The sequence below is a fragment of the Natrix helvetica genome (assembly GCF_964273705.1).
Source record: "Natrix helvetica genome assembly, chromosome: 2".
NCBI lineage: Eukaryota > Metazoa > Chordata > Lepidosauria > Squamata > Natricidae > Natrix > Natrix helvetica.
In genome coordinates, this window is record NC_138552.1 from 125,659,720 (window position 1) to 125,684,711 (window position 24,992).

The following is a 24,992-nucleotide window of genomic DNA, read 5'->3' on the forward strand; positions in this document are numbered from 1 at the left end:
CTTTGAGAAGGGGCACTTCACTCTAAACTTCACTTGAGTGAAGTGTACTTCAAAGATCCGCACAACTTCTTGTATCTGTTGCTTTTCCTAACTGTTTTTCTTAGGAAAGCATTTTGATTGCAATAAGGCAGATATTGGTTATCAATAAACAGATCTGGATGATTAGTCAGTTTAGCAAATTTTTTCAAACAAGTCTCAGATTTTTCAAAATTGGAAAGCATTTTAGAGGTCAGATGACAAATGTTGGACTGAGGATCTTTCCCACAGTGAATTTTCAAAAGAATCATCCCCCCCCCCCTCCATTTTTGTTGTAACGGTGTAGCATCAATTCAAAAGTAGCATTTGACAAACTCTTACTTTCAAAGAAAATGACTACCATTTGTACACACTGAGTTGAAATAGGTGAGGAGGATTTTCCCTGCCTTTACATAACATGGGATTCTGGACTTGGATTTGGATTAGTCTACGATGCTCACAAAGTTGAGACTTTGGTTAACCTTGTCCATGTGTTGTGAGTGTAGGAAGTTAGCACCCACTTGTCTTCCAGAAAATGAAATATTTAGGAAATATTAAAAGGGCAGAATATTTCCCCCTAAAAGGGAGGAAGAAACTCAGCTCCCCCCCCCATCTTTGTCAATGAGCCATTAAGGCCTCAGCGAATCTGCTCTACATATCAAAGGTAGGATTCACCCTCTCATCACATGGCACCTGGGAAGAAGCAATACTCAACCAAACTTAGACTCAAAGCACAGCCTACATAGTGGCCCCTTCATGGCCCCATGGGAGTCTGCCAACCAATTAGAATACAAGCCCAAGTTCAAAGCCCAGAGAAGGCATAAAACCAGGGACTTTCAGCATCTCTGTCCTTTTTTCTTCTTCACCCAACATCTGGAAGCATATGATTCCCCTTTTCTGTTCCGGAGCTCAAGCCATGTGATCCTGTCCACCATTAAACCATCTTTCCAAGCAGCCTTCATGTTTCCAGTGTCTTTTCCCCCACTTGGAACTGAACCCAAAAGGACAGTTCTTCCAACATGAGATTAAGGAGTTTTTATTGTATCTTCTGAGTACTAGTTGGTATTTATAGATGTACTTTGTTAGTCTTCTGCCTGTGTTTTCTACATAGTGATGGTTACAGTCCTTAACACAGTATGCATTGAGGTTTTGTTAAGATATATTGGAGAGCTTTAGTATGGCTTGTGTGGTTTTAATAGTCTGTTGGCAGTGGTGCAATCTTTTTTTTTTTTTTGCTACCGGTTCTGTGGGTGTGGCTTGGTGGGGGTGGTCATGTGACTGGGTGGACGCAACCAACTTTTTTTCACTTTTTAAAGCATTTTTTCCTGCCAGTTCGAACAAATCAAAAGGAAACAAAAATGCTTCAAAAAGCCGGGGTTGGGGAGGGGAGCTTCCAAGGAACGTGTGGCTCATAGCTGAGCCATGTGATCCTTGGAAGCTTTTTTTTTTCCCTAACGGTTTGCAGAACCAGGGACAATCGTCCTTACTGGTTTGCCTGAACCGGGCCGATCTGGGAGGATTTCATCCCTGTCTGTTGGTTGTTTCTGAGTTATTCTCATTACAGAGAAAATGGTGGTAAATTACAAATACAAGTGCTAAATTACCAAAGTAACAACACAAACTTCCACAATAGTGATCTGTGTAAGGACATGATAGCGGTGTTCCGATATCTCGGGTTGCCACAAAGAAGTCAAACTATTCCCCAAAGCACCAGAGGGCAGGACAAGAAGCAATGGGTGGAAACTAATCAAGGAGAGAAGCAACTTAGAACTATAGAGACATTTCCTGACAGTTAGAACAATTAATCAGTGAAACAACTTGCCTCCAGAAGTTGTGAATGCCCCAACACTGAAAGTTTTTAAGAAGACGTTGGATAACTATTTGTCTGAAGTGGTGTAGGATTTCCTGCCTAAGCAGGGGGTTTGACTAGAAGATCTCCAAGGTCCCTTTCAACTGATATTCTAAATTCTAAACATTCTTCAGACAAGTACAAACAGACTCAGAAACAACTATCTAAGACTAAAACCCTCTAAAACAAATAAATAAAAAAACCAATCGTGTTCCTCCCAAAACAGAAGTCATCTATAGCATACAATGTAAAGATTTATTAAAAGTAATAAAATAATGTAGAAATTGTTGATAGTAAGAGTGTTGAGATGTATAGCAAAATGTGTATTTAGAGCTTAAAGCCTATCTTTTTCTGAAATTTAGCTTTTTCTGCAATAGTTAAAGAGACGTAACATTCTTTACCACAGTCTTATGTTAATGGTTTCTTCTGTTTCCATCATTAACTTTTTACCTATTTGATTCTCCTAATACAGGTGAAAATAGAGATTATGTGTAGTTCCATGTTCATTAGTTTTTAATTCCATTTCTAACAAAAATTAAGACATTTTGAAATAAATTTAAGCAAAGTTTCATTGACTGTAAAGTATTGATTTTATACACAAAGCATATATTTGCAAACAAATCAAGCAATAAATTTTATAAAGTAACATAATAACATTTCTAGGAAATATTCATCTACAGAATGAATAGAATGCCTGGTGAATGGTTCCTTTCATCTTTTGGCCATGCCCATTTCCTTTGCCTCAATAAAGTAGGAATAATCCTTGTTCCTTTAAGTTAGGTTTGTGTTGCAGTGTCTCTAAGTTCCACCATGTCAGTGCAGGCAACTCTACACTCCCGCTCTTTTATTGTAATGTTATAATTCATGATGGGGTGGTGCGGTGACTCAGCGGTTAAGATGCTGGGCTTGTTGGCTGGAAAACTTGCAGCCCAGGTGCGAGACTTGAGCTCCATACAACAGGGTGAGCTCCTGTCCTTGCCTCAGCTCTGGCCACCCTAGCAGTTGGAAAGCATGCAAAGCGAGCAGATAAATAGGTACCACTTCAGTGGGAAGGTACAGAGCTCCGTGATGTCATGTTGGCCTTGAAATGGAAATGGAGATGAGCATCACCCCCTGTAGTCAGCAACAACTAGTGGAGTAAAATCTGCAGGGAGTCCTATAATTCATAATACATTGCATTATTTCAATGCCGATTTCTAAGGAATAATGTTTATATAATATGATTAAATTACTAACATTCTACTATTTAGAAAGCTTAAAGTATTGAAAATAAAAAGAAAAAAACTAAAAATTCTACCAGTATTAATTACCATTTAGGATATCAATGTTACAAGCCTAAGATTAACTTTTCATCCAAAGTTGAGTGTAACATAAAGAAAAAAGAATCACTACAATTCACATCAAGATATTAGTTAATGTAATACTTTGGTCTTGTACTAATTACTTAACATTAAGATTTTATTGTATTATTGCTTTCTATATATGTAACTCAATACCTTTCTAAAACCATGTTTTAATATGGATTTTGGTGTATTCTGTTAAAGCAGATGTAAAGCAGATGGTGTATATATATATTAATAGCAACTGTGAAGAGGGCTTCACCTACCCAATATATACTGGGGTAGTTTTACATATAATGACAATTATGGACAAGTAGCTGCTTGCTCATAGCCAGAGGTGGCATTCAGCAGGTTCTGACCAGTTCTGGAGAACCGGTAACCAAAATTTTGAATAGTTTGGAGAACCGGTAAATACCATCTCTAACTGGCTCTGCCCCCATCTATTCTCTGCCTCCCGAGTCCCAGCTGATGAGAAGGAAATGGGGATTTTGCAGTAACCTTCCCCTGGAGTGGGAATGGAATGGAGATTTTACGGTGTTCTTCACCTGCCATGCCCACCAAGCCACGCCATGCCAAGCCCACCAAGCCACACCCACAGAACCAGTAGTAAAAATGTTTGAATCCGACCACTGCTCATAGCGTCAAAATATCTTTAAAAATTCACACCTGTCATTTGAATCATGTGCTACTATTGGCTGAGTGTCAATACAGTACAGTAGATTGGCATGTATTTGAATATTTATTTGGGAACATTTGTAATTATTTTCATAACATTGAAGAAAATCTAGGATACATTTCTTATGCTATGCATGAACAAATAAAAAGCAGATTTTATTCTAGCAACATTCACAGCTTTCCATGGTTTTTTCACATTCTGTGGTGCTTAAAATAATAAAATCCTGACACAATATATGAAAAAAGAATGAGGAGCTTGCCATAGTATGTTGCATCAGATGGCATATTTATGATGTCATGTAGCCTCTGGCATTGTTTTTAGTGGTGGAATCTTCTGTCTCTCTCATTTGGCTTTGAACTTCTTCTGTTTGAAGAGACAGACGCTCATGCTTTGCATCTCATGTAATAATACTTCCGTTGTGCTTGTGCAGCATTTGGTGATGCATTTATGGCATTTTATAAAGTAAGAATGCTGATCAAAGAGATTCTATGTCACTACTTGAGTCATTAGAAAGCCTGTTTTATGTCAGAACATTAAGATTCTGCTGGATTATTTCTTAATTTTTCTGTAAAGAAATTAACACATGATTTGGGAAGCATATCCTTTTAAAATAAATCCTAGTATTTTCTGAATAGTATTGCATATGGGTGGGGATGACATTGAATTAAATCTAACAAAAGCTGATCTGAGGATTTTATGAACTCAGGAATATCAGGTGTGGTCACTTTCTTGAGGATTTCCCTACTCAATGGACATATATATCCAGGGGTATATCTATGTTTTCTTTTTCTTAATTCTACAAAGAAGCCTTCTGTTGTTCTGACGCATTCTGCAGCTCGTTATAATTATATATAAAATTATTTGCCCAATCTTCTGTTACCCATTATGCCAGAAATAGCAATAGCAATAGCACTTAGACTTATATACCACTTCACAGTGCTTTTACAGCCCTCTCTCATCAGTTTACAAAGTTAGCATATTGCCCCCAACAATCTGGGTCCTCAGTTTGCCAACCTCAGAAGAATGGAAGGCTGAATGAACCTTGAACCTGGTGATATTTGATCTGCCAAATTGCTGGCAGCCAGCAGTCATCAGAAGTAGCCTGCAGTACTGCATTCTAATCATTACGCCACTGCAGCTCGTTATAATTATATATAAAATTATTTGCCCAATTTAATGAACTGTGTGTGACATCAGAGGTTATGGACCATAATCATTATATTATTTTTGACTTCGCATCCCAACTTCCAGACTAGAATCTGGTCTACTCACTAATCCAGCACACCATTGTCTGTGTCTTTCTGCCTATCTGTCTGTCTGTCTGTCTGTCTGGCTATCTATCTAGTTATCTGTTTAAAACATTATGCAAAAAAGATAAAACTACAGAAATAAGGAAATGTTACAATTAGGATGCATGTATTTTAAGGTTTTAGAAATTCTCTGTATCACAGGACAAAGAATTAGGAATGAAGACATTGTCTTATAAAAATGTTTTTCTAACTCAGTTGGCCATCTTAACAATATTTGTCAACAGCATGCATTTTGTTACAAGCACATTCTTTGCAATTATTTTACAATGTAGGCTCTTTCTTCCCACCCCTTCTTCTGTGATGGCTTTCCCTTCCTTTACATCTGTGTTCTGTTGAGTTTCCTTTTAATTTTCAGTGTGAAGATTTTTCCAAAATACTTGCTATATAAATGCATGACTTTGAATCAAATGGGTACAACTGTATTGTAAGAGGGTATTTAGCATTAATATTTTGCTATATGACTACAGCAGTATTTTTCAGTAATATTGCAAGGGAGCAGAGGGTATTCTAGAGAATACAGAAGGGAAATGGAAATTACACACAAATACATACAGACACACAGACACACAGACACACGCACACACATAGCACTAATTTTGGTCTGCCATACTTCCTTATTTCCGCTATTAGGAAATAAAATATACAGATGTATTTAGACATATATCTTGATTTGCAAACTTTGTAGCTACAAAATAAACTCATAAGATATTTTGTGCATTCTGCCTCTGTATTGGGAAAATATAAATCTTGCCACCAAAAGATATTAGGCCAAAATTTTACTAAAAATGTACATGGACATGCATTCTATTGAATAACAGCTTAGAAATTGCTGTAGAATCTAATTAAATGAATATAACATTGGAAAAAGAGAAACTGCATGAAAAGATGGCTGACAAATTCTCCTATCCCTGAATTTTTGGAGGCTGCGGAATTTGCAGATAGTATTTTTATATTTTTATTATATATGGTGTTAAATGGTTGGGCCACGAGGGAGGCTTACCCCTCGTGGAAATGTGCCCGCCGGGTTATCGAGCATTTCACCAGCCTCGGGCCCAGGGAAGGGGCGGTGGGGTAGCAGTGATTATCCGGGAAGACTTGGAGCCGAGAGAGTTCACGGTGCCGCAGACATCCGGGTGTGAGTCCCTTGTCGTGAGATGGGGCCCTGGGAGGCAGTTGGGCCTGCTGATAGTATACCTGGCTCCTCGCTATACATCAGCGGCCCTGCCTGAACTCCTCGAGCTGATCTCATCGGTGGCGGTTGAGACCCCCAAACTTTTAGTGATGGGGGACTTTAACCTGCCGTCGATGGGAGAAGCATCTGAGGGGGTTCGGGAGTTCATGGCTTCCATGACAGCCATGGACCTGACCCAATTAATTCAGGGCCCTACTCACGAGGGAGGCCACACGCTGGACCTTGTCTTTGTCTCTGGCCAGTGGACGAGTGATCTGGGAATAGGGGATCCAACTATTATTCCCCTGTCATGGTCAGATCACTCACTTCTCCGGCTTGACTTCCCTGGTGCTACCCCCCGCTGCAGGGAGGCGGAACCGGAAGGTATTAGATGGTTCCGCCCCAAGCGCCTGATGGAACCAGATAGGTTCCAGACGGAGCTTGGGCCACCTCCTGTGGACTTGACCCGCCCCCGAGTGGAGGACCTGGTAGACGCATGGAATAGTGCGACTACCGGGGCCCTAGACCGGGTGGCGCCTTTGCGGCCTCTCCTGCGGCGACGAACCACCCTGGCCCCTTGGTTCACCGAGGAGCTAAGGGTGATGAAACGCCACAAGAGACGCCTAGAGAGTCTTTGGAGATCCTCCCGTTCCGAATTTGACCGAGCACAGGCACGAGCCTATCTGAGGACGTACCTTGTGGCATTAAGAGCGGCCAAACGTCAACATTGCGCCGCTCTTATTGCGTCCGCAGATAACCGCCCTGCCGCCCTGTTTCGGGTGACTCGCTCCCTCTTGTGTGAGAGACCGCGGGAAGCCCCTTTACAGGGCAGAGCAGAGGAGTTTGGGAAATATCTACAGGACAAAGTCGCTCAAATCCGGATGGGATGGGCCCCTTTCAGTGGTCCAGTAGAGACGCCCGTGGCGAGTCTTGAGGGACCGCTTTGGGAGGAGTTTGACTCGGTTGCCATCGAGGATTTGGACAGGTTGCGTGGACGTCTGCGACCCACCACATGTTTATTGGACCCATGTCCCTCCTGGCTTGTACTGGCATCCTGGGAGGTTACGCGCGACTGGCTCCTGGGCCTAGTGAACGCCTCGTTGGGTGAGGGGTCTCTACCGGCCGCCTTGAAAGAGGCGGTGGTGAGGCCCCTGCTCAAGAAGCCTTCCCTGGACCCAACGGACCTAGTCAATTATCGTCCAGTCTCAAACCTTCCTTTTTTAGCGAAGGTTGTAGAGAGTGTGGTGGTACAGCAGTTCCCACGTCACCTGGAGGAAAATGATTATCTAGACCCGCGCCAGTCCGGCTTCTGTCCCGGGCACAGCACGGAGACGGCCTTGGTCGCATTGGTTGATGATCTCTGGAGGGCCAGAGATAGGGGTTGTTCCTCTATCCTGGTCCTATTAGATCTCTCGGCGGCGTTCGATACCATCGACCATGGCATCTTGTTGCACCGGCTAGAGGGGTTGGGAGTCAGGGGCACCGTTTTACGGTGGTTTGGCTCCTACCTCTCTGACCGGACGCAACGTGTGTTGGCAGGGGAGCAGAGTTCGACCCGGAGGTCACTCACATGTGGAGTGCCACAGGGATCGGTGCTCTTTCCTCTCCTGTTCAACACATACATGAAACCGCTGGGCGAGATCATCCGTGGTTTTGGGGTGGGATATCATCTGTATGCTGATGATACTCAGCTATACATTTCCACCCCGAACCACCCCAATGAGGCCGTCGAAATGATGTCCCGGTGTTTGGAGGCCGTACGGGTCTGGATGGATGGCAACCAACTAAAACTCAACCCTTCCAAGACGGAGTGGCTGTGGCTTCCGGCCCCCCGGTTCAACCAGGTGCTTCCATCTCTGGCCATTGGGGGCGTGCAACTAGCCCCCATGGAACAGGTGCACAATTTGGGCGTCCTCCTAGATGCCCGGCTGTCCATGGATGACCATGTAACAGCCGTGGCAAGGGGGGCGTTCCATCAGGTCCGCCTGATGCGCCAATTGCGCCCCTTATTGGACCGGGATGCCCTACGCACAGTCACCCATGCGCTAGTGACGTCTCGCCTGGACTACTGCAATGCTCTCTACATGGGGCTTCCCTTGAGATGCACTCGGAGACTACAGTTGGTCCAGAACGCGGCCGCGCGGGTGATTATGGGGAGGACTAGATACTCCCCTGTAACACCTCTCCTGCGCGAGCTGCACTGGCTTCCTGTGGTCTACCGAGTGCGTTTCAAGGTTTTGATTATGATCTTTAAAGCGCTTCATGGCTCAGGACCTAGTTACATGCAGGATCGCATCCTGCCCCACACATCCCTACGACCAATTCGCTCACACAGAGAGGGACTTCTCCGGGTGCCGTCCACCAAACAGTGTCGGGGGGCGACACCCAGGAGCAGAGCCTTCTCTGTGATGGGCCCAGCCCTGTGGAATGACCTCCCCCGTGACATCAGGATTATTTCCGATCTCCGCTCCTTCCGTGTACAGTTGAAGACCCACCTTTTTCAATTATCTGGCCTGGCTCAACCGTAATTTTTTCGTATTCCCCGACTGTCTTTTAAATTTTAAATTTTTATTGTATATTGGGTTTTATTATTGGGGTATGTTAATGGTTTTAATTGTCTAAATGTTGTAATTTATTACCTCCTCCGTACATGTATGTCTTTGTATATATGTATGTTTATGTGTTTGTACACACGTGTTATGTTTTATATGTTCTAGTGTACGCCGCCCCGAGTCCTGCCTGGAAAGGGAGCGGCTAATAAATTCAATATTATTATTATTATTATTATTATTATTATTATTATTATTATTATTATTATTATTATTATTATTAAATGACCTTTCTCTTTCTTTTTCTCTCTAGTTTTTCTCAGCAGAATACAGGATGAGTTTACTAAAAAGAAACTAAACACCTTCAAAGATTTAAAACTTGTTAAGACAGTGACAGTAGATAGCTCAGATAAAGGTCTCAACAATGACCTTGCTGTCATTCAAACTGCATGTATGAATACAGGACAATCGAGCCCCCATTCATGATCTACATGACCTCTGCTTCTTTTGTTTATTTATAGCACAAGGAGGGGAAAGAAGCCTTCTATTCAGGTTGGAACCATCTGTTTTCCAGTGTTTGTTTGACTAGTAACTTGACCTGATGATAATGTGGTGTCTGAGTTACAAAACAGATTGAGTTGTTGTGTAACATTTTTTATCCCTGGAGTTTAGTGGCAGGCAGTGTGGAAGAAACACAGACTGTTCATCTAAAGTATTAAGCAACATTCAGTAGCAAGGTCTTCACTGAATTTCTTTACAGACTGATAGTTGGGAGTAGGCGGAATTTTCCATATGCTTATTTAAAGATTAATTGAATTAGATTTGTCTTGAGGGTTTTTAGCCTTAGCTGCAATAGGAATAACAAGAGCAACTTAGTATATATTACGATGCACGTGGTTTCTGAACGCTGGATTTGCTGGATGCATTTTTCTTTGCTAAAGCCTTTTCATAATCCATATAGATGACAGAAAAAATCATTTACAGGTTGCTAACAGCACCATCTGCTATAATGCAGCCATTTGTTTTGTCTTTTAAAAATGCATTTGAGTATGTGCACAAATTCTGGATTTTAAAGGTATAAACTGTACTTGTCATGAGATTGGAGGTAGGTCTGAATATAGAATAGTTACTTGATTTTCTCATCCTCTGCTTGGATGTACATGCATTTGTGTCCTTAGCATGGTATAAGAAGTTAGAGTTAATGTTGTTCCATTTTGTTTCTTTTCTTTGTTGTTAATAGCAGGAAAAGATAAATTATTTTTAGAAAAGCCTTTGAAATAATGATCTTTTGAATGTAGGGTGTTGGTGGTATTCTAAGTCTTGAACCATAAAAAATTATCTCCTGGTCTGTAGGTCTAAATATTGGTGTGTGTTTCTTCTTTACCTCTCTGACTGTTAACATTTATTGAGATCTCCATACATACTCTCCATGTACTTTCCTAGCTTTTCTTGATGACTGTTACATATTTAAAACCAATTGGACAAGAGACTTGAAGAAAAAACCTTGCAAACTCAAAGTCTCACAGCTCCACTCCATCTTCAGGCAATGAGTTGCGGCAATGAATTGATGACTGCCTTTCACTCTCTGGAATAGATATTCCACTGCAGTTTTGTCAAGTCAGAACTGCAGGCAACTGCACCAGCATAGACTCAGGGAATCAGAGTCAAAGAATAAAACCACCAGACAGGGCTGGAAAAAGTCCTCAAAGCATGTCAGCGCTGAGAAGCCCCCATGGACACGGCCAGTCTGGAGTCTGAGAATTAGAGCCAGGCTAAAAATGTCACCCTTTGATTTTCCATCTATTTCAGGAGCTGAGATATCAGATGAAAAGGTCAACTGAAGGACTGTATCCATACTTTTTCAGCAGGAGGGTGGAATTTATAAATAACTGGTGAGGAGCGTCCATCCCATCAGCAGCAGACTGTTGGATGTTTGCATGTGAAATAAAAAAGCTGATGGTTGATTGGTTTAACTTTCCCTCAGTGTGTTTACTATCACATAAAATTCTCACATAGTTTCCTCAGCTGTAGCACAGACTTCTACTTGATACAGAGGAATACCAAGATACTTTTCAGGTTCCATGCCTTGTTTTTATGTAAAGAAATACACTGTTTATCTCCTGGATTCCCAGGAGGTGGAATCAAATTTGCAACATCCCATTATTTTATCCCATTAGAAAGACAAGGTCTTGTGGTATTTGGGATTGCTTTCAACATGAGTAGTCATTAATTATCTTCATATGATTTTTGGCTTTATGAGAATTAGAGTATTACCTTTTATTCCCTTTGTTAAATACATAATAAAATATCTTGGCATGTACTTTTTTAAATTAAAAAAAAACTTTTACTTATACTCATTTTGGAAAAGAATTCTAATAAATTCTGCTATCCCAGGATTTGAAGCTAAAATTGTTTTCTTACCTTGTAGAGGAATTTCTACAAAATGTTTGCCCGTCTGTAGAATAATTGGCTTGGCACAGGCATACACTCATATCCAATCCCTAGAAAGCAGGCTGAAAGATCCTATTGAGTCACCACTTTTCCTCATTTTAAATAGTTGTTCTGTATTATTTTATTTTATTTATTTTTATTTTAAGACCATGATCATGGTATCTAAACAGTAGAGCTACTGAGAAAGGTAAATGAACATTTTTAAAACAAAGCTTCCAACAATTAGTGAATGACATTACATATAGCAAGACTTCTGGAAAGGTTAAACACTAAGAGAACATATCTTGCTTCTTGATGGTGTTGATGAACATTGGTTTTAAATCTCTGTTCCTCTTCTCTGCCTTGGTTGGTTTAATCTGTCTATACTGTGGGTCAAAAATCTTCTGACTCTTCCATATGAGAACCAGTAAAAAGAGAGCAACAAAATGCTTTTGTTTTAATTCTCATTTTCCATTAGAACGCTGTTCTTAAAAACACCTCTCTGTCACAACCAAACTTGAGATGGCCATTGTTTTATTTACTTATTTACAATGTTTACATGCTGCTCAAATTAAAACCTGCTCTAAATAGCTTACATTTCCCATTTGAGTAATTAAGATTTTAAAAGAGTCTAAAGCAAATAACAATTTAATGCAAAGCATGGTACTAGAGATAAATAAAAGTCCGTTATAATCCAGTTTATAGGAGACAGCATTTCACAACATTTCAATGCTGAAGGTTTTTCATTTTTAAGATCAACATAAATAATAATACTTACCTATTAGTTGAGGGAAAGGACATTTCCAGAAAACTCCTCTCTTTTTCATTGGAGTATTTGACTGGATTCTTTAATAAGAGATGACTATGTTAACATCATTGTTTGATATCGCTAAGGCTGGCCTTTTGTTGTAATAAAACTTACTATTTTTGTTTTATCTTAAATCTAAATTAATGCTAAATCTATGATTTGTTTTAACACATAGTTTAGCAGGTATTAATCATTTTATACTATTATATTTTATGACGTGTATCTTGTCACTTCAACAGCTCACTAAAAACACTCCAGTTTTACTTATATCTGTGAACTGTATGCCATTTTTTGCTGAGATAAAGATTTCTTTTTGAGCTCCTCTCTGTCCTTTGCAGAATATTTCTTTTGTAGGTGATTTTTTTTGGGATTGTACAGGGAGGGTAATCCATTCTTCTTATGGATGCCATTGCATTGACAGATGGCTATTATTGGATGCAACCCAAAACATTCAGAACACCAGGCCTTTATAATACAGAGTTTTAATTAGAGTTACCATATGTCTAGTAGTTTCTAGAAGAGTCCAGTTCAAACCCTGAATGCCCTATCTGAGAAAAGGGGAAAAAAAGCCAGGGATTACCTGTTTGTTTTTAAGAGGCTGAACAGCCACATATGTATCAATTATTGCTCTTTCCATACCTTGCTCTTTGCTCTTTGGATACCACTTCTTCATTCTCCTCATTCCTTTTCTTCAATATTCCTGCTCTTTGAAGTCATTATCTGCTTCTTTCCCTTTGATCTTTTCTTTCTTCCCAGTTTAGTCTGACTCCCTGCTCCTGTATCATACCATCATTCTCCTTCTCCATTTGTTCTTGTTCAGTCCCCTAAGTCATGCCCAACTCTTCATGATCCCATGGACTTCAGCATGCCAGACCCCTCTGTCCTCCACTGTCTCTTGGAGGTTTCCCAAATTCATTTATTTATTTATTTATTTATTTGGATTTCTAAACCGCCCCCTCTTCCAAAAAGGGACTCGGGGCGGTGTACAGCCAGATAAAATGCAGATAAAATACATGAATAACAATATAAATAATATAAAAACAATTAAATACTAAACATTTAGATGGAGGAGATGAGACTGTACAAGAAATAAATATGCTATGGAAACCCTAAAAAACATCCCCAATTAAAATACCCAAACCCAATTAAAATATATCCCCGGGAGGCAAAACTAAGAGAGTGCCAGGCCAGCTGATTGAAACAGGTGAGTCTTTAATTTTTGACGGAAGGAGCGGAGGTCGGTGGTGGTTCTGATATCGGGGGGGAGGTCATTCCAGAGGGTTGGGCCCATCACAGAGAAGGACCTACTCCTAGGCATTGCCTAGCGGACGACACCAGGAGGAGTCCCTCCCTGTGTGAGCGGATTGGTCGTAGGGACGTGTGTGGTAGGATGCGATCCTACAGATAACTAGGTCCTATGCCATGGAGCGCTTTAAAGATGGTAATCAATACCTTGAAACGCACCCGAAAGGCCACAGGCAGCCAGTGCAGCTTGCGCAGGAGGGGTGTTACGTGGGAGTATCGTGTACTCCCCATGATGACACGCGCGGCTGCGTTCTGAACTAGCTGCAGTCTCCGGATGCGTCCCAAGGGAAGCCCCATGTAGAGGGCATTGCAGTAGTCCAGGCGAGACATCACCAGCGCATGAGTGACCATGCGCAGGTCACTCCGGTCCAGTAGGGGGCGCAATTGGCGCACCAGGCGGACCTGGTGGAACGCCCCCCTTGCCACGGCTGTCACATGGTCCTCCATTGACTCAACCCCAAAACCTCGGAGCATGAGGACCTCCACCTGCTCTCTAGACGTCTCCTGTGGCGCTTCATCACCCTTAGCTCCTCAGTAAACCAAGGAGCCCGGGTGGGTCGATGCCGCAGGAGAGGTCGCAAAGGTGCAACCTGGTCCAAGGCCCCAGTCATCGCCTTATTCCAGGCAGTCACTAGGTCCTCGGAGCGGGAGCGGGACAGGGCTACAGGTATTGGCCCAAGCTCCGTCTGGAATCTATCCGATTCCATCAGGTGCCTGGGGCGGTACCAGCTTGTAGAGTCTGGTTCCGCCTCCTCGCGGTGGGGGATAGCGCCAGGGAAGTCCAGCCGGAGGGATGAGTGATCTGACCATGACAGGGGCGTGATGACTAAGTCCCCTATTCCCAGATCACTCCGTTCATTGCATTGATGACATTATCTAACCATCTCATCTTCTGCTGTCCTTTCTGTCTTCTCCTTTTGCCTTCAGTCTTTCCCAACAACAGATTCTTTTTCTCCTCCATAGCCCTGTCCTCCTTGTTGTTTTCCATCCTGCTTTCTTGTTTTCCAATGGCCAACCTTAGCCCTAGCCCAGAAATGACCCTTGCCTCTTCCCATCCTCTTCTCAGCATTCCCAAAGGAAAGTATTAATATGTGCCTGATTGCTGTATGGGTGCATGGAGGAATATATGTCATTCATAAAAGTGGATTGTTATATGGCCGGGGAGATCCACTGTCAGTTCCCATTTGATTTGGGGCCAGTTGTTCTCTTTCTGCCCAAGCTAGTTCAGTGTTGTACCTTTGAGGATAAAATGAGGATAGGATAGGATAGGATAGGATAGGATAGGATAGAATAGAATAACAGAGTTGGAAGGGACTTTGGAGGTCTTCTAGTCCAGGGGGTTGCTTAGGCAGGAAACCCTACACCACTTCAGAAAAATTGTTATCCAACATCTTCTTAAAAACTTCCAGTGTTGGAGCATTCAAAACTTCTGGAGGCAAGCTGTTCCACTGATTAATTGTTCTAACTGTCAGGAAATTTCTCCTCAGTGCTAAGTTGCTTCTCTCCTTGATTAGTTTCCACCCATTGCTTCTTGTCCTACCCTCAGGTGCTTTGGAGAATAGCTTGACTCCCTCTTCTTTGTGGCAACCCCTGAGATATTGGAACACTGCTATCATGTCTCCCCTAGTCCTTCTTTCTCTTAAGCGAGACATACCTAGTTCCTGCAACCGTTCTTCATATGTTTTAGTCTCCAGTCCCCTAATCATCTTTGTTGCTCTTCTCTGCACTCTTTCTAGAGTCTCACAATCCTTTTTACATTGTGGCGACCAGAACTGGATGCAGTATTCCAAGTGTGGCCTTACCAAGGCCTTATAAAGTGGTATTAACACTTCACATGATCTTGATTCTATCCCTCTGTTGATGCAGCCTAGAACAGTGTTGGCTTTTTTGGCAGCTGCTGCACATATTTCAAAGGTTGTCCACTAGGACTCCAAGATCCCTCTCACAGTTACTACTATTGAGCAAGGTACCGCAATACTGTATCTGTGCATTTTGTTTTTCTTGCCTAAATGTAGGCCAAAAAAGTAAAGTATAAATGCAAAAAAGAAATATTTTTTCAATCTTGATTATATCATGTGTATTAAGTAAGTATATTGTTTATTGGAAGGTTTGAATATTTTGACATATTTTATTAATTCTCTGGAGAATTACAGAATTTCCTCCCATTCAGATCTAATTTAATGGGGAGCAGAAATTCACTTAAATAATTCATAAATTAAGTAATAGTCCTAGTCTTATTGTTCAATTTAACATCTTATAAAAGGAAGCAAAAATGAGGCTACTTTTTTTAAAAAAGCAATACATTAACCAAAGTAATGCTCTGCAGCATTTCCTTCTTTCTAAGACAGAACTGTCTTGGTGGATATGAATCTCCCATCCCTACGAGGTCTTTATATCCAGGGCACATTGGAATTCTCATTAAACACCAGCCATCTTCTGAGCGCAGACTGTATATTGTGATTGCTGCTGCTGGTGTCTTGAAAGTGGGTAAGTGAAAAATAATAATAGCTGGAAGAGACACTGCATGTCTTATCTTTTATTTTATTTTTTAAATTGAACCAAGTCTAATTAGCCCCAGGCATGAGGAAGCGATGTTGGGGTATATATGCTAAGGGCAAACGATGAAATCTAGAAAGAAGAATAACATCATAAATTGGTTCTCGTGCTATCTAACATTTATTAAGTTCTTGCAATACGCTGGGCATGCTGTAGCACAAAAGGTGTTCTAGTCGAAGTGGAATCTATTCCAGATAAATGCTCATTGGAATGCAATCAAAGGCTGTTTCACACTGAGCAGAAAACCTGATATTTTTCCTCCCTGGTAGATAAGGGGTGCAATAGAGCCTATATTGAGTTAGGCCCAGAAAATCCTTTCTCAACACCTTGAATTGGGTTTTATAGTTCAGTTCAGGATTTTAAACACTGCTGTGACATGAACTGATTTAGCCACCTTCCTTAACAATCAGGCAGCTGCTAGACCATCTTCAGGAAACAGTTCTGCACCAAGTGTATTGCAGTAATCCATTCATAAAACTATTAAGGCATGGAGCAGTAAAGCTCCTGATGTGGAACTTCAAATATTTTATGATTAGTAGTCCCTACCCCATCACAATCCTTTTGTGATTAGCTAAGGCCATACAGCAGTTACTTTGTGGTGACGCTTGCAACCCTTTATTCACATTCCAAATGTGTTCACTACTTAAAAGGGATTCATATCCTTTTTTATCCTGAAATTGAACTGACTTTAATTTGCATAATACTAATACTGACCTAAATTATCCTTAGCATTTAAATATACAAGGTGTTGTCATTCTTCAACTTGTTGTATTAGTGATCTAGTTAAGACATGGAATTGAAGCTCATCAAATTTGCAGATGACATAAAAACAGCATAATTAGGACCTTAGACTACAGAAATACAATTCACATTTATCTTCATAGTTTAAAGAAGTGGTTTGAAAATAACAAATAAATATTTAGCAGAGGGAGATACAAAGTTGTAATGGTATGTAGGAATGATCTTGTGGGACAGGAGGAAAAGCTTGGTCTAATGAACCAAATTTGAGTCCAAAGAAGGAGAGGTGATAAAAGGATCATGCTGAGTTTTGGGGAAAATAAAAGTGAGGAATGACAGGGTACTTCCAGACTTGCAAGATTATTTTAATGTAATCTTAAAGTAAAGATAAAGCTAATGCTCCTGGTTGTTCTTGTCTGGACTACTTTGCAAGGTGCACATCAATCTTCCAAGTCTGAAAATACCCCTGCCATCCTTCACTTTTATTCTCCCAAAAGCTAGGGAGGAGAGACCCTTCTGAGCATTTTTGCTACCTCTCTTCCTTTGGACTCAAATTAATTTTGTTTATCAGACTATTGTCTAGCTCTTTCACCTGACCTCCAAGGTAATTTCCAAATACTACCAGGGTAGCAGAGATACAAACAAAGGAAGTGCCACCTGAAAAGTATAGTTTCCAAAAGATTCAGAGAAACTGAACACATTCATAGAAAGGTAATTGAAGATGATCAGGAAACAAGAAAGTAAGAACTCTACAGAAATAGGGACGGATGTTTGGCCTTGAGGATTAAAAAAATATATGAAGAAGTGGGAGGAACATAACACCACTCTTCAAATAATTGGAAATTTGTCACATAGAGGGTCAAGGTCAGTTCTCTCTCTTTCTAGAATGAACATGTTATAATTGGAATTATAGGAAGCAGATTCTAATTTGATGCTTTAAAAAAAGCCTTCTAACAAGAAGAGCAGTTTGACAGTGGAATCATCGGGTCAGAGAGCTTGGTGAGCTCTTCTTAATTAGATGTGTTCAAGCAGAGACTGGACAACCATCTGTCTAGGACACTTTAATTTGGATTCCTGCACAGAGGTTGGCTTCCGTAGCCTAAATGGTCCTTCCTAATTGTGCTGTATAAGAATTAAAGCAGGCTTGGTAATTAGTAAAATGGGGTCGGTTCTTTCCTTTGATTCAGAGATAGTTTTGAAACTTTCCATCCTGACCTCCCCGGTTTTAATTAAGAGCCTTGGAGAATTTCTCAGCTAAGATCCAAGAGTAGATGGAGACAGCACTCACTTTATAAATTTTGTAAAGCTGCTTGGGTCCAGAAGAGATTTATTGCAGAGGCTATGTTCTCCAATGGATTAACACAGAAGGAAGCATATGAACTTCTGGGCATGTGACCCAGAATATAGAAAGCCACACATCAGTGGAATCAGTGCAGAATTTTAGAACTGAATTACTTGAAGATTATCATTCAGATTATCTCAGGGTGGAGTAGCATATAGGGATTTATGAAAAATGAGCAATAGTCAGTTTAGGAATTCGAAGCAATTGGCAATTAAAGAAGATGGAGAGAAAGAGCTGGCTCTGAAATGGATTAAGACAGGGAGGGGAAAACTAGATGAGAGGATCTACTTTCACTAAGGATCACATGGCTCTGTTTGGGAAGAGGAAATGAAGGAAATTGCTATTACAGGAAGAACTGGAAATCAAAACTATTGAAAGATTTCCAGAAAGGTAACATTCCTGGGCTTTTAAAAAACTATTCTATTTTGGTTGAAAGAAATCTTGAGCAGTTGTTATGGGAATCAGGACCATCTTAACAGCATTATGGGCCCCCGGGCAAAGCAATGTACTGGGGCCCCTACGACTACTACTCACAGGAATAAAAATGTAAATGGTCGATAAAATTAAACATATATTTGCATGTTAGTATTAATTTAAAAATGCAGTAAATGTAATAAATATGTTGCTGTATTTATATGATACAAGGTGCATTGAAGGATTAAGATACACAGATTAGGGCCCACAGGCAAGTGCCCATCAGCCCATGCGTTAAGACAGCCTTGATGGGAATGTATCCAATAAGAGCCTGGTCATTTGTGGCTCTTATCTATTGGTTTTCTGAACCATTTGTTTGTTTTCTTGTCTATCCATGGAATTCTCAGGAGTATTCCACAACACCCAACATTCAAAAGCATCAATGCATTAAGGAGATATAGCCCAGGGTTGAAATCCAGCAGGTTCTGACAGGTTCTGGAAGCAGAAATTTTGAGTATTTCAGATAACCGGCAAATGCCAGCTCTGGCTGGCCCCAGAGTGGTGTGGGAATGGAAATTTTGCAGTATCCTTCCCTTGGAGTGGGGAGGGAATGGAGATTTTGTAATTATCATTCCCCTGGAATGGGTTGGGAATTTATTTATTTTATTATTATTTATTTTATTTTATTTTATTTATTATTCATATTTATAGACCGCCCCCTCTCCCGGAAGGGACTCGGGGCGGTGTACAGTCACTAAAATACGTTATAAAATACATACAAAACAGTTAAATAATTAAATACGTAGGTGGAGGAGGTTGCAAGACTGTACATAGAATAATAAATATTAAATATAGTATATAGTATATTAAAAACTTTTTAAAACCCCAAACCCAATTAAAATAAATAAATCCCCGGGAGGTAAAACTAAGAAAGTGCCAGGCCAGCTGATTGAAATAGGTGAGTCTTTAACTTTTGCCGGAAGGAACGGAGGTCGGTGGTAGTTCGAATGTCAGGGGGGAGGTCGTTCCAGAGGGTTGGGCCCATCACAGAGAAGGATCTACTCCTAGGTGTCGCCCGCTGGCATTGACTAGCAGACGGCACCAGGAGGAGCCCCTCTCTGTGTGAGCGGATAGGTCGCAGGGACGTGTGTGGTAGGATGCGATCCTGCAGGTAACTAGGTCCACTGCCATGGAGCGCTTTAAAGATGGTGATCAATACCTTGAAACGCACCCGAAAGGCCACAGGTAGCCAGTGCAGCTCGCGCAGGAGAGGTGTTACGTGGGAGTAACGTGTACTTCCCATAATAACCCGCGCGGCTGCGTTCTGAACTAGCTGCAGTCTCCGGATGCGTCCCAAGGGAAGCCCCATGTAGAGAGCATTGCAGTAGTCCAGGCGAGACGTCACCAGCGCATGAGTGACCGTGCGCAGGGCACTCCGGTCCAGTAGGGGGCGCAATTGGCGCACCAGGCGAACCTGGTGGAACGCCCCCCTTGCCACGGCTGCCACATGGTCCTCCATTGACAGCCGGGCATCAAGGAGGACGCCCAAATTGCGCGCCCGCTCCACAGGGGACAATTGTTCGCCCCCTATGGCCAGCGATGGAGTCAGCTGGCTGAACCGAGGCGCCGGTAACCACAGCCACTCGGTCTTGGAGGGGTTGAGTTTAAGTCTGTTGTCCCCCATCCAGACCCCGACGGCTTCCAAACACCGGGACATCACTTCGACAGCCTCGTTGGGGTGGTTTGGGGTTGAAATATACAGCTGAGTATCATCAGCGTAAAGATGGTACTCAACCCCAAAACCACGGATGATCTCACCCAGCGGCTTCACATATGCGTTGAACAGGAGAGGCGAGAGGACCGACCCCTGTGGCACCCCACAAGTGAGTGGCCTCAGGGACGATCTCTGCCCCCCTGTCAACACACATTGCTTCCGGTCGGAGAGGTAGGAGCCGAACCACCGCAAAACGGTGCCTCCGACTCCCATCCCCTCCAACCGGCGCAATAGGATACCATGGTCGATGGTATCAAAAGCCGCCGAGAGGTCTAATAGGACCAGGATAGAGGAGCAACCCCTATCTCTGGCCCTCCAGAGATCATCGACCAACGCGACCAAGGCTGTCTCAGTGCTGTGCCCGGGTCGGAAGCTGGACTGGCGTGGGTCTAGATAGTCGGATTCGTCTAGGTGTCGCGGGAGCTGCTGCGCCACCACATTCTCGACAACCTTCGCCAGAAAGGGGAGGTTGGAGACTGGACGATAGTTAGCTAGCTCCATTGGGTCGAGCGCGGGCCTCTTGAGCAAGGGTCTCACCACCGCCTCTTTCAAGGCGGTTGGTAAGTATCCCTCACTCAGTGAGGCGCTCACCAGGCCCAGGAGCCAGCCTCGTGTCACCTCCCAGGCTGCCAGTACCAGCCAGGAGGGGCACGGGTCCGTTAAACAAGTGGTGGGTCGCAGCCGTCCACGCAGCCTGTCCAAATCCTCGGGGGCAACAGAGTCAAACTCCTCCCAGAATGGTCCCTCAAGACTCGCTGTTGGCGGCTCGTCTGGTCCACTGACGGAGGTCCACCCGCTCCGGATCTGATCGATTTTGTCCTGAAGATATTCCCCAAACTCCTCTGCTCTACCCTGTAAGGGTGTCTCCCGCGCCCCCTGCGATAAGAGGGAGCGAGTCACCCTAAACAGGGCGGCAGGGCGGTTATCCGCGGACGCAATAAGAGCAGCACAATGTCTACGTTTGGCCGCTCTTATTGCCACAAGGTAAGTCCGCAAATAGGCTCTTACCTGTGTTCGGTCAGATTCGGAGCGCGAGGATCTCCACCTGCTCTCTAGACGTCTCCTGTGGCGCTTCATCACCCTGAGCTCCTCAGTGAACCAAGGAGCCCAGGTGGGTCGATGCCGCAGGAGAGGTCGCAACGGCGCAACCCGGTCCAAGGCCCCAGTCATCGCCCTATTCCAGGCAGTCACTAGGTCCTCGGAACGGGAGCGGGACAAGGCTACAGGTATTGGCCCAAGCTCCGTCAGGAATCTATCAGATTCCATCAGGTGCCTGGGGCGGTACCAGTTTATAGAGTCTGGTTCCGCCTCCTCGCGGTGGGGGATAGCGCCAGGGAAGTCCAGCCGGAGGGATGAGTGGTCTGACCATGACAGGGGCGTGATAACTAAATCCCCTATTCCCAGATCACTCGTCCACTGTTCAGATACAAAAATGAGGTCCAGTGTGTGGCCCCCTTCGTGAGTGGGGCCCTGCACTAATTGGGTCAGGTCCATGGCCGTCATGGAAGCCATGAACTCCCGAGCCACCTCGGAAGCCGCTCCCGTTGACGGCAAGTTGAAGTCCCCCATGACCAGAAGTCTGGGAGTCTCAACTGCCGTCGCTGAGATTAGCTCGAGGAGCTCGGGCAGGGCTGCTGATGCATAGCGAGGAGCCAAGTATACAATCAGCAAGCCCCACTGCCTCCCTGGGCCCCAACTCACACCAAGGGACTCACACCCGGGTATCTGAGGAACAGTGAACTCCCTCGGCTCTAAACATTCCCGCATAACCACCGCCACCCCACCACCCTTACCCAGGGCCCGCGGCTGATGGAATGCTCGAAAACCCAGTGGGCACATTTCCACGAGGGGTAAACCACCCTCGTGGCCCAACCAGGTCTCCGTTATCCCTGCAAGGTCTAGCTCCCCCTCTGAGATCAACTCATTAATGAGGGGGGCCTTGTTGATGACAGACCTTGCGTTGCAAAGCATCAGCCGCAGGCCCTGGCTCTGTAGCACCTGTCCACCTAGGCTGCAGGGGTTGGTACAAGCGACTGGGCGTAACCAGCAGCCACGGTCTCCCAACCGACCTTGGGATCTTATCCTGTCCTCGCATCCCCTCCTCCCCGCGACCGTTGTAATAGGACAACCCTCTGCTATCGTGACCTTTATATTCCCCCCCTCCACCGCATCCCCGTCCTTCCTGGACTCACCCGTCTGTCCGGCTCTGGCCGTCCTCCCGGTCTGATTAACCCTCCCCCCCACCCTGGGACCCCCTAAAAACAGTATAAAACATTTTACTAAAAAGCCCCTCAGCTTCCTCTTCTTCCACCTCTCGGGGTTCACGAACCCGTCATCAAGGCTGGCCCTTGAGAGAGCCAAGGGCCATGGAGATTTTGCAGTATCCTTCCCCTGCCATGCCCACCAAGTCCCACCCACCAAGCAACCCCATGCCCACCGAGCCATGTGCACAGAACCTAGTAAAAAAAATTGAATTTCACCACTGATATAACCTTGTCTTATTACAAGAAAACAAATGAGTGGATCATCAAATAAATAAACCAAGAGTTCTCACTCCATATGCAAACCAGCAAGCTCAAATTATCATAATTCAGGCACATTATGTGAAGACCTGGTTCTTTGGAAAAGGCTCTAATACTGGGAAATTTAGAAAGAAAGAAATCACCAAGCAGCTTTGTGGATGGACTCCGTTACACTGGTAATAGGTACACTATTGGAAGAGCCAAAGGAGCAGCTTAGGGACAGATCATCATAGAGAAGATCTATCAGTACGGTCACCATGAGTCAACAACAATTTGATGGCATGAAGTATAAAAGTATGGCATAAAAAGAATCTCCATATGTTTTGATTTCAGCTTTCTATCATTATCACTTTTTAAAATAATGTTATTAAAGCTGTGTCACAACCTATGTATCTGCAAATTGAGGTGTTGTGATTCTGAAATCATGGAAAACCTGGCTTTGGGAGAAGGCTTATTTGACAATTTCTTGTTTATAAAACATATGCTGATATCACTATTTATTAGGATGGAGCTATGCTCTGGACCTGGCTGAATTTTGAATCCTGAAGCATGCTGAATAATTGGAACAAATGCAAAATATTCCATGAAATTCTATTTCTCAATTCGTTGTTCAAGTGCTGCAGATGCTAGTGCCACAACAACTATGTACAAAACAATCAGTGCAGCTATAAAATATTTCAAGATATTTGCCTAAAACAAAACAAAACAAAACAAAAAACTCCACTATTTTTCTACCATGGGTCCCAGAGTTTTCTTTAGCAAGATTTGCTGTGCTGATTGGGATAGGGTTATATTTTCCATTTAAAGTCCATATATCCCTAGGTAGGGGAGAAAAATTGACAGATTTTCTTTCCAGGCAATCTTCCTATGATCTGGTGAGGAGACAGGTGTGTATTTTTTTTGACTATGCAGAAGACTACAGGTGGCAGTTTAAATAAGGGTATCCTCCATCTTTCAAAAAAAAATAATCTTACAAAATACAATGGTAGGAGAAGAAGAGTGGGACTGGATTTCATAATTGATAAATCAGCTTTATTATTAGATCAGTATCTATTTCCTCAGTTTCGATGGATTGGTAGTGAAATGATGGGAAAAGTTCCTCTTAATTCTTGATTGGGGAACATAGGACCAGATCAAGGTCATGGATTCAGTTGTTTTATCAGATAGAAAACATTACAATTTGCTGGGAGTTTCAAAATATTATGGCCTGGTTAGTCAAGAGACAAAAAAAAAATCATCCTACTCCACCTCTCTAGAAAACAGCATAGGACCTGTTCTGTTATGTAGTGGAGATGACTCAACAGAGATTATGGACAGAGAACTGAAGAAGGAGGTCTGGCTGCCCCTTAGTCCCTCGCTCTGGCTATGGTCTTTGATTTAAAAAAAATAGTCACACCCCTAAAGGAGACAAGATTTTCTTGAATGCTGCAAGGAACTCCTTTCAGAGATAACATAGTTCTGCTTTTTATTATGATGACAATTATTATTCTGGGACTGATCAAACCAGCTCCAGAGCAGCCTGGAGTAAATCAAGCTATTTCCAGATGCCTGAATTGGCCTCCAGATTGAACAGGGTGGTCCTTCTAAGTCTCTTTGTGTGAATCATTTGCCTGATTTTGGATCAAGATTAGTTGTATCTATAACAAGATTAATTGTCATAGACACTTCATTAAATGAGTTGCTAAGATTAATTCTTGTGGATGGATATTACACTTTCTCTTTTCCTCACCAAAGGCATGTTTTCTGAATATTAAATTATTGTGGCATGATGGCTAATTCTACACAGATTTCTTTGTTTAATTCTACATCTGCTGCAGTTTGGGGGTGTATAATTGATTTAATCTCTAATTTTAAAGGAGTGCTGAACTCTCTTACTGGACTCTGCTTACATTTCTCTAGGGCAGAAGTTGCCCTACTTTTCCCTTCAAGTATCTGCTTCATGCTAGACTATTTTCTTCTGAGTCTGTAAACTACCCTGGGTGAAATAAATAGGTTCACAGTTGGAATACAGCTCACTTTGCATTCTAAGAGATAAAGAGTTATTTCCATCCTCACTTTGTTGCCTTTTTTATTCTCTTCTTGTGTTTCCAATATCATCAGAAGAAATCATTTAGGTTTCAGACACTGTATCTCTGAAAGAGATGTGATTCTTCCAAAATGTCAATTGAACCCTAGTACGTACATACATACATA

The 24,992-nt window shown here is 42.7% G+C and overlaps 1 protein-coding gene across 1 annotated transcript in view; it reads left to right on the top strand.

Moving 5' to 3' along the window:
• Positions 1-24,992, top strand: part of PKHD1 (PKHD1 ciliary IPT domain containing fibrocystin/polyductin) — a gene marked incomplete at its 3' end in the record, with an annotated part of 306,709 nt that overhangs the window by 192,567 nt on the left and 89,150 nt on the right. The window contains 2 exon segments of the mRNA XM_081943866.1: positions 15,798-15,867; positions 15,900-15,940. Of these exon segments, the coding sequence (XP_081799992.1) occupies positions 15,798-15,867; positions 15,900-15,940 (111 nt within the window).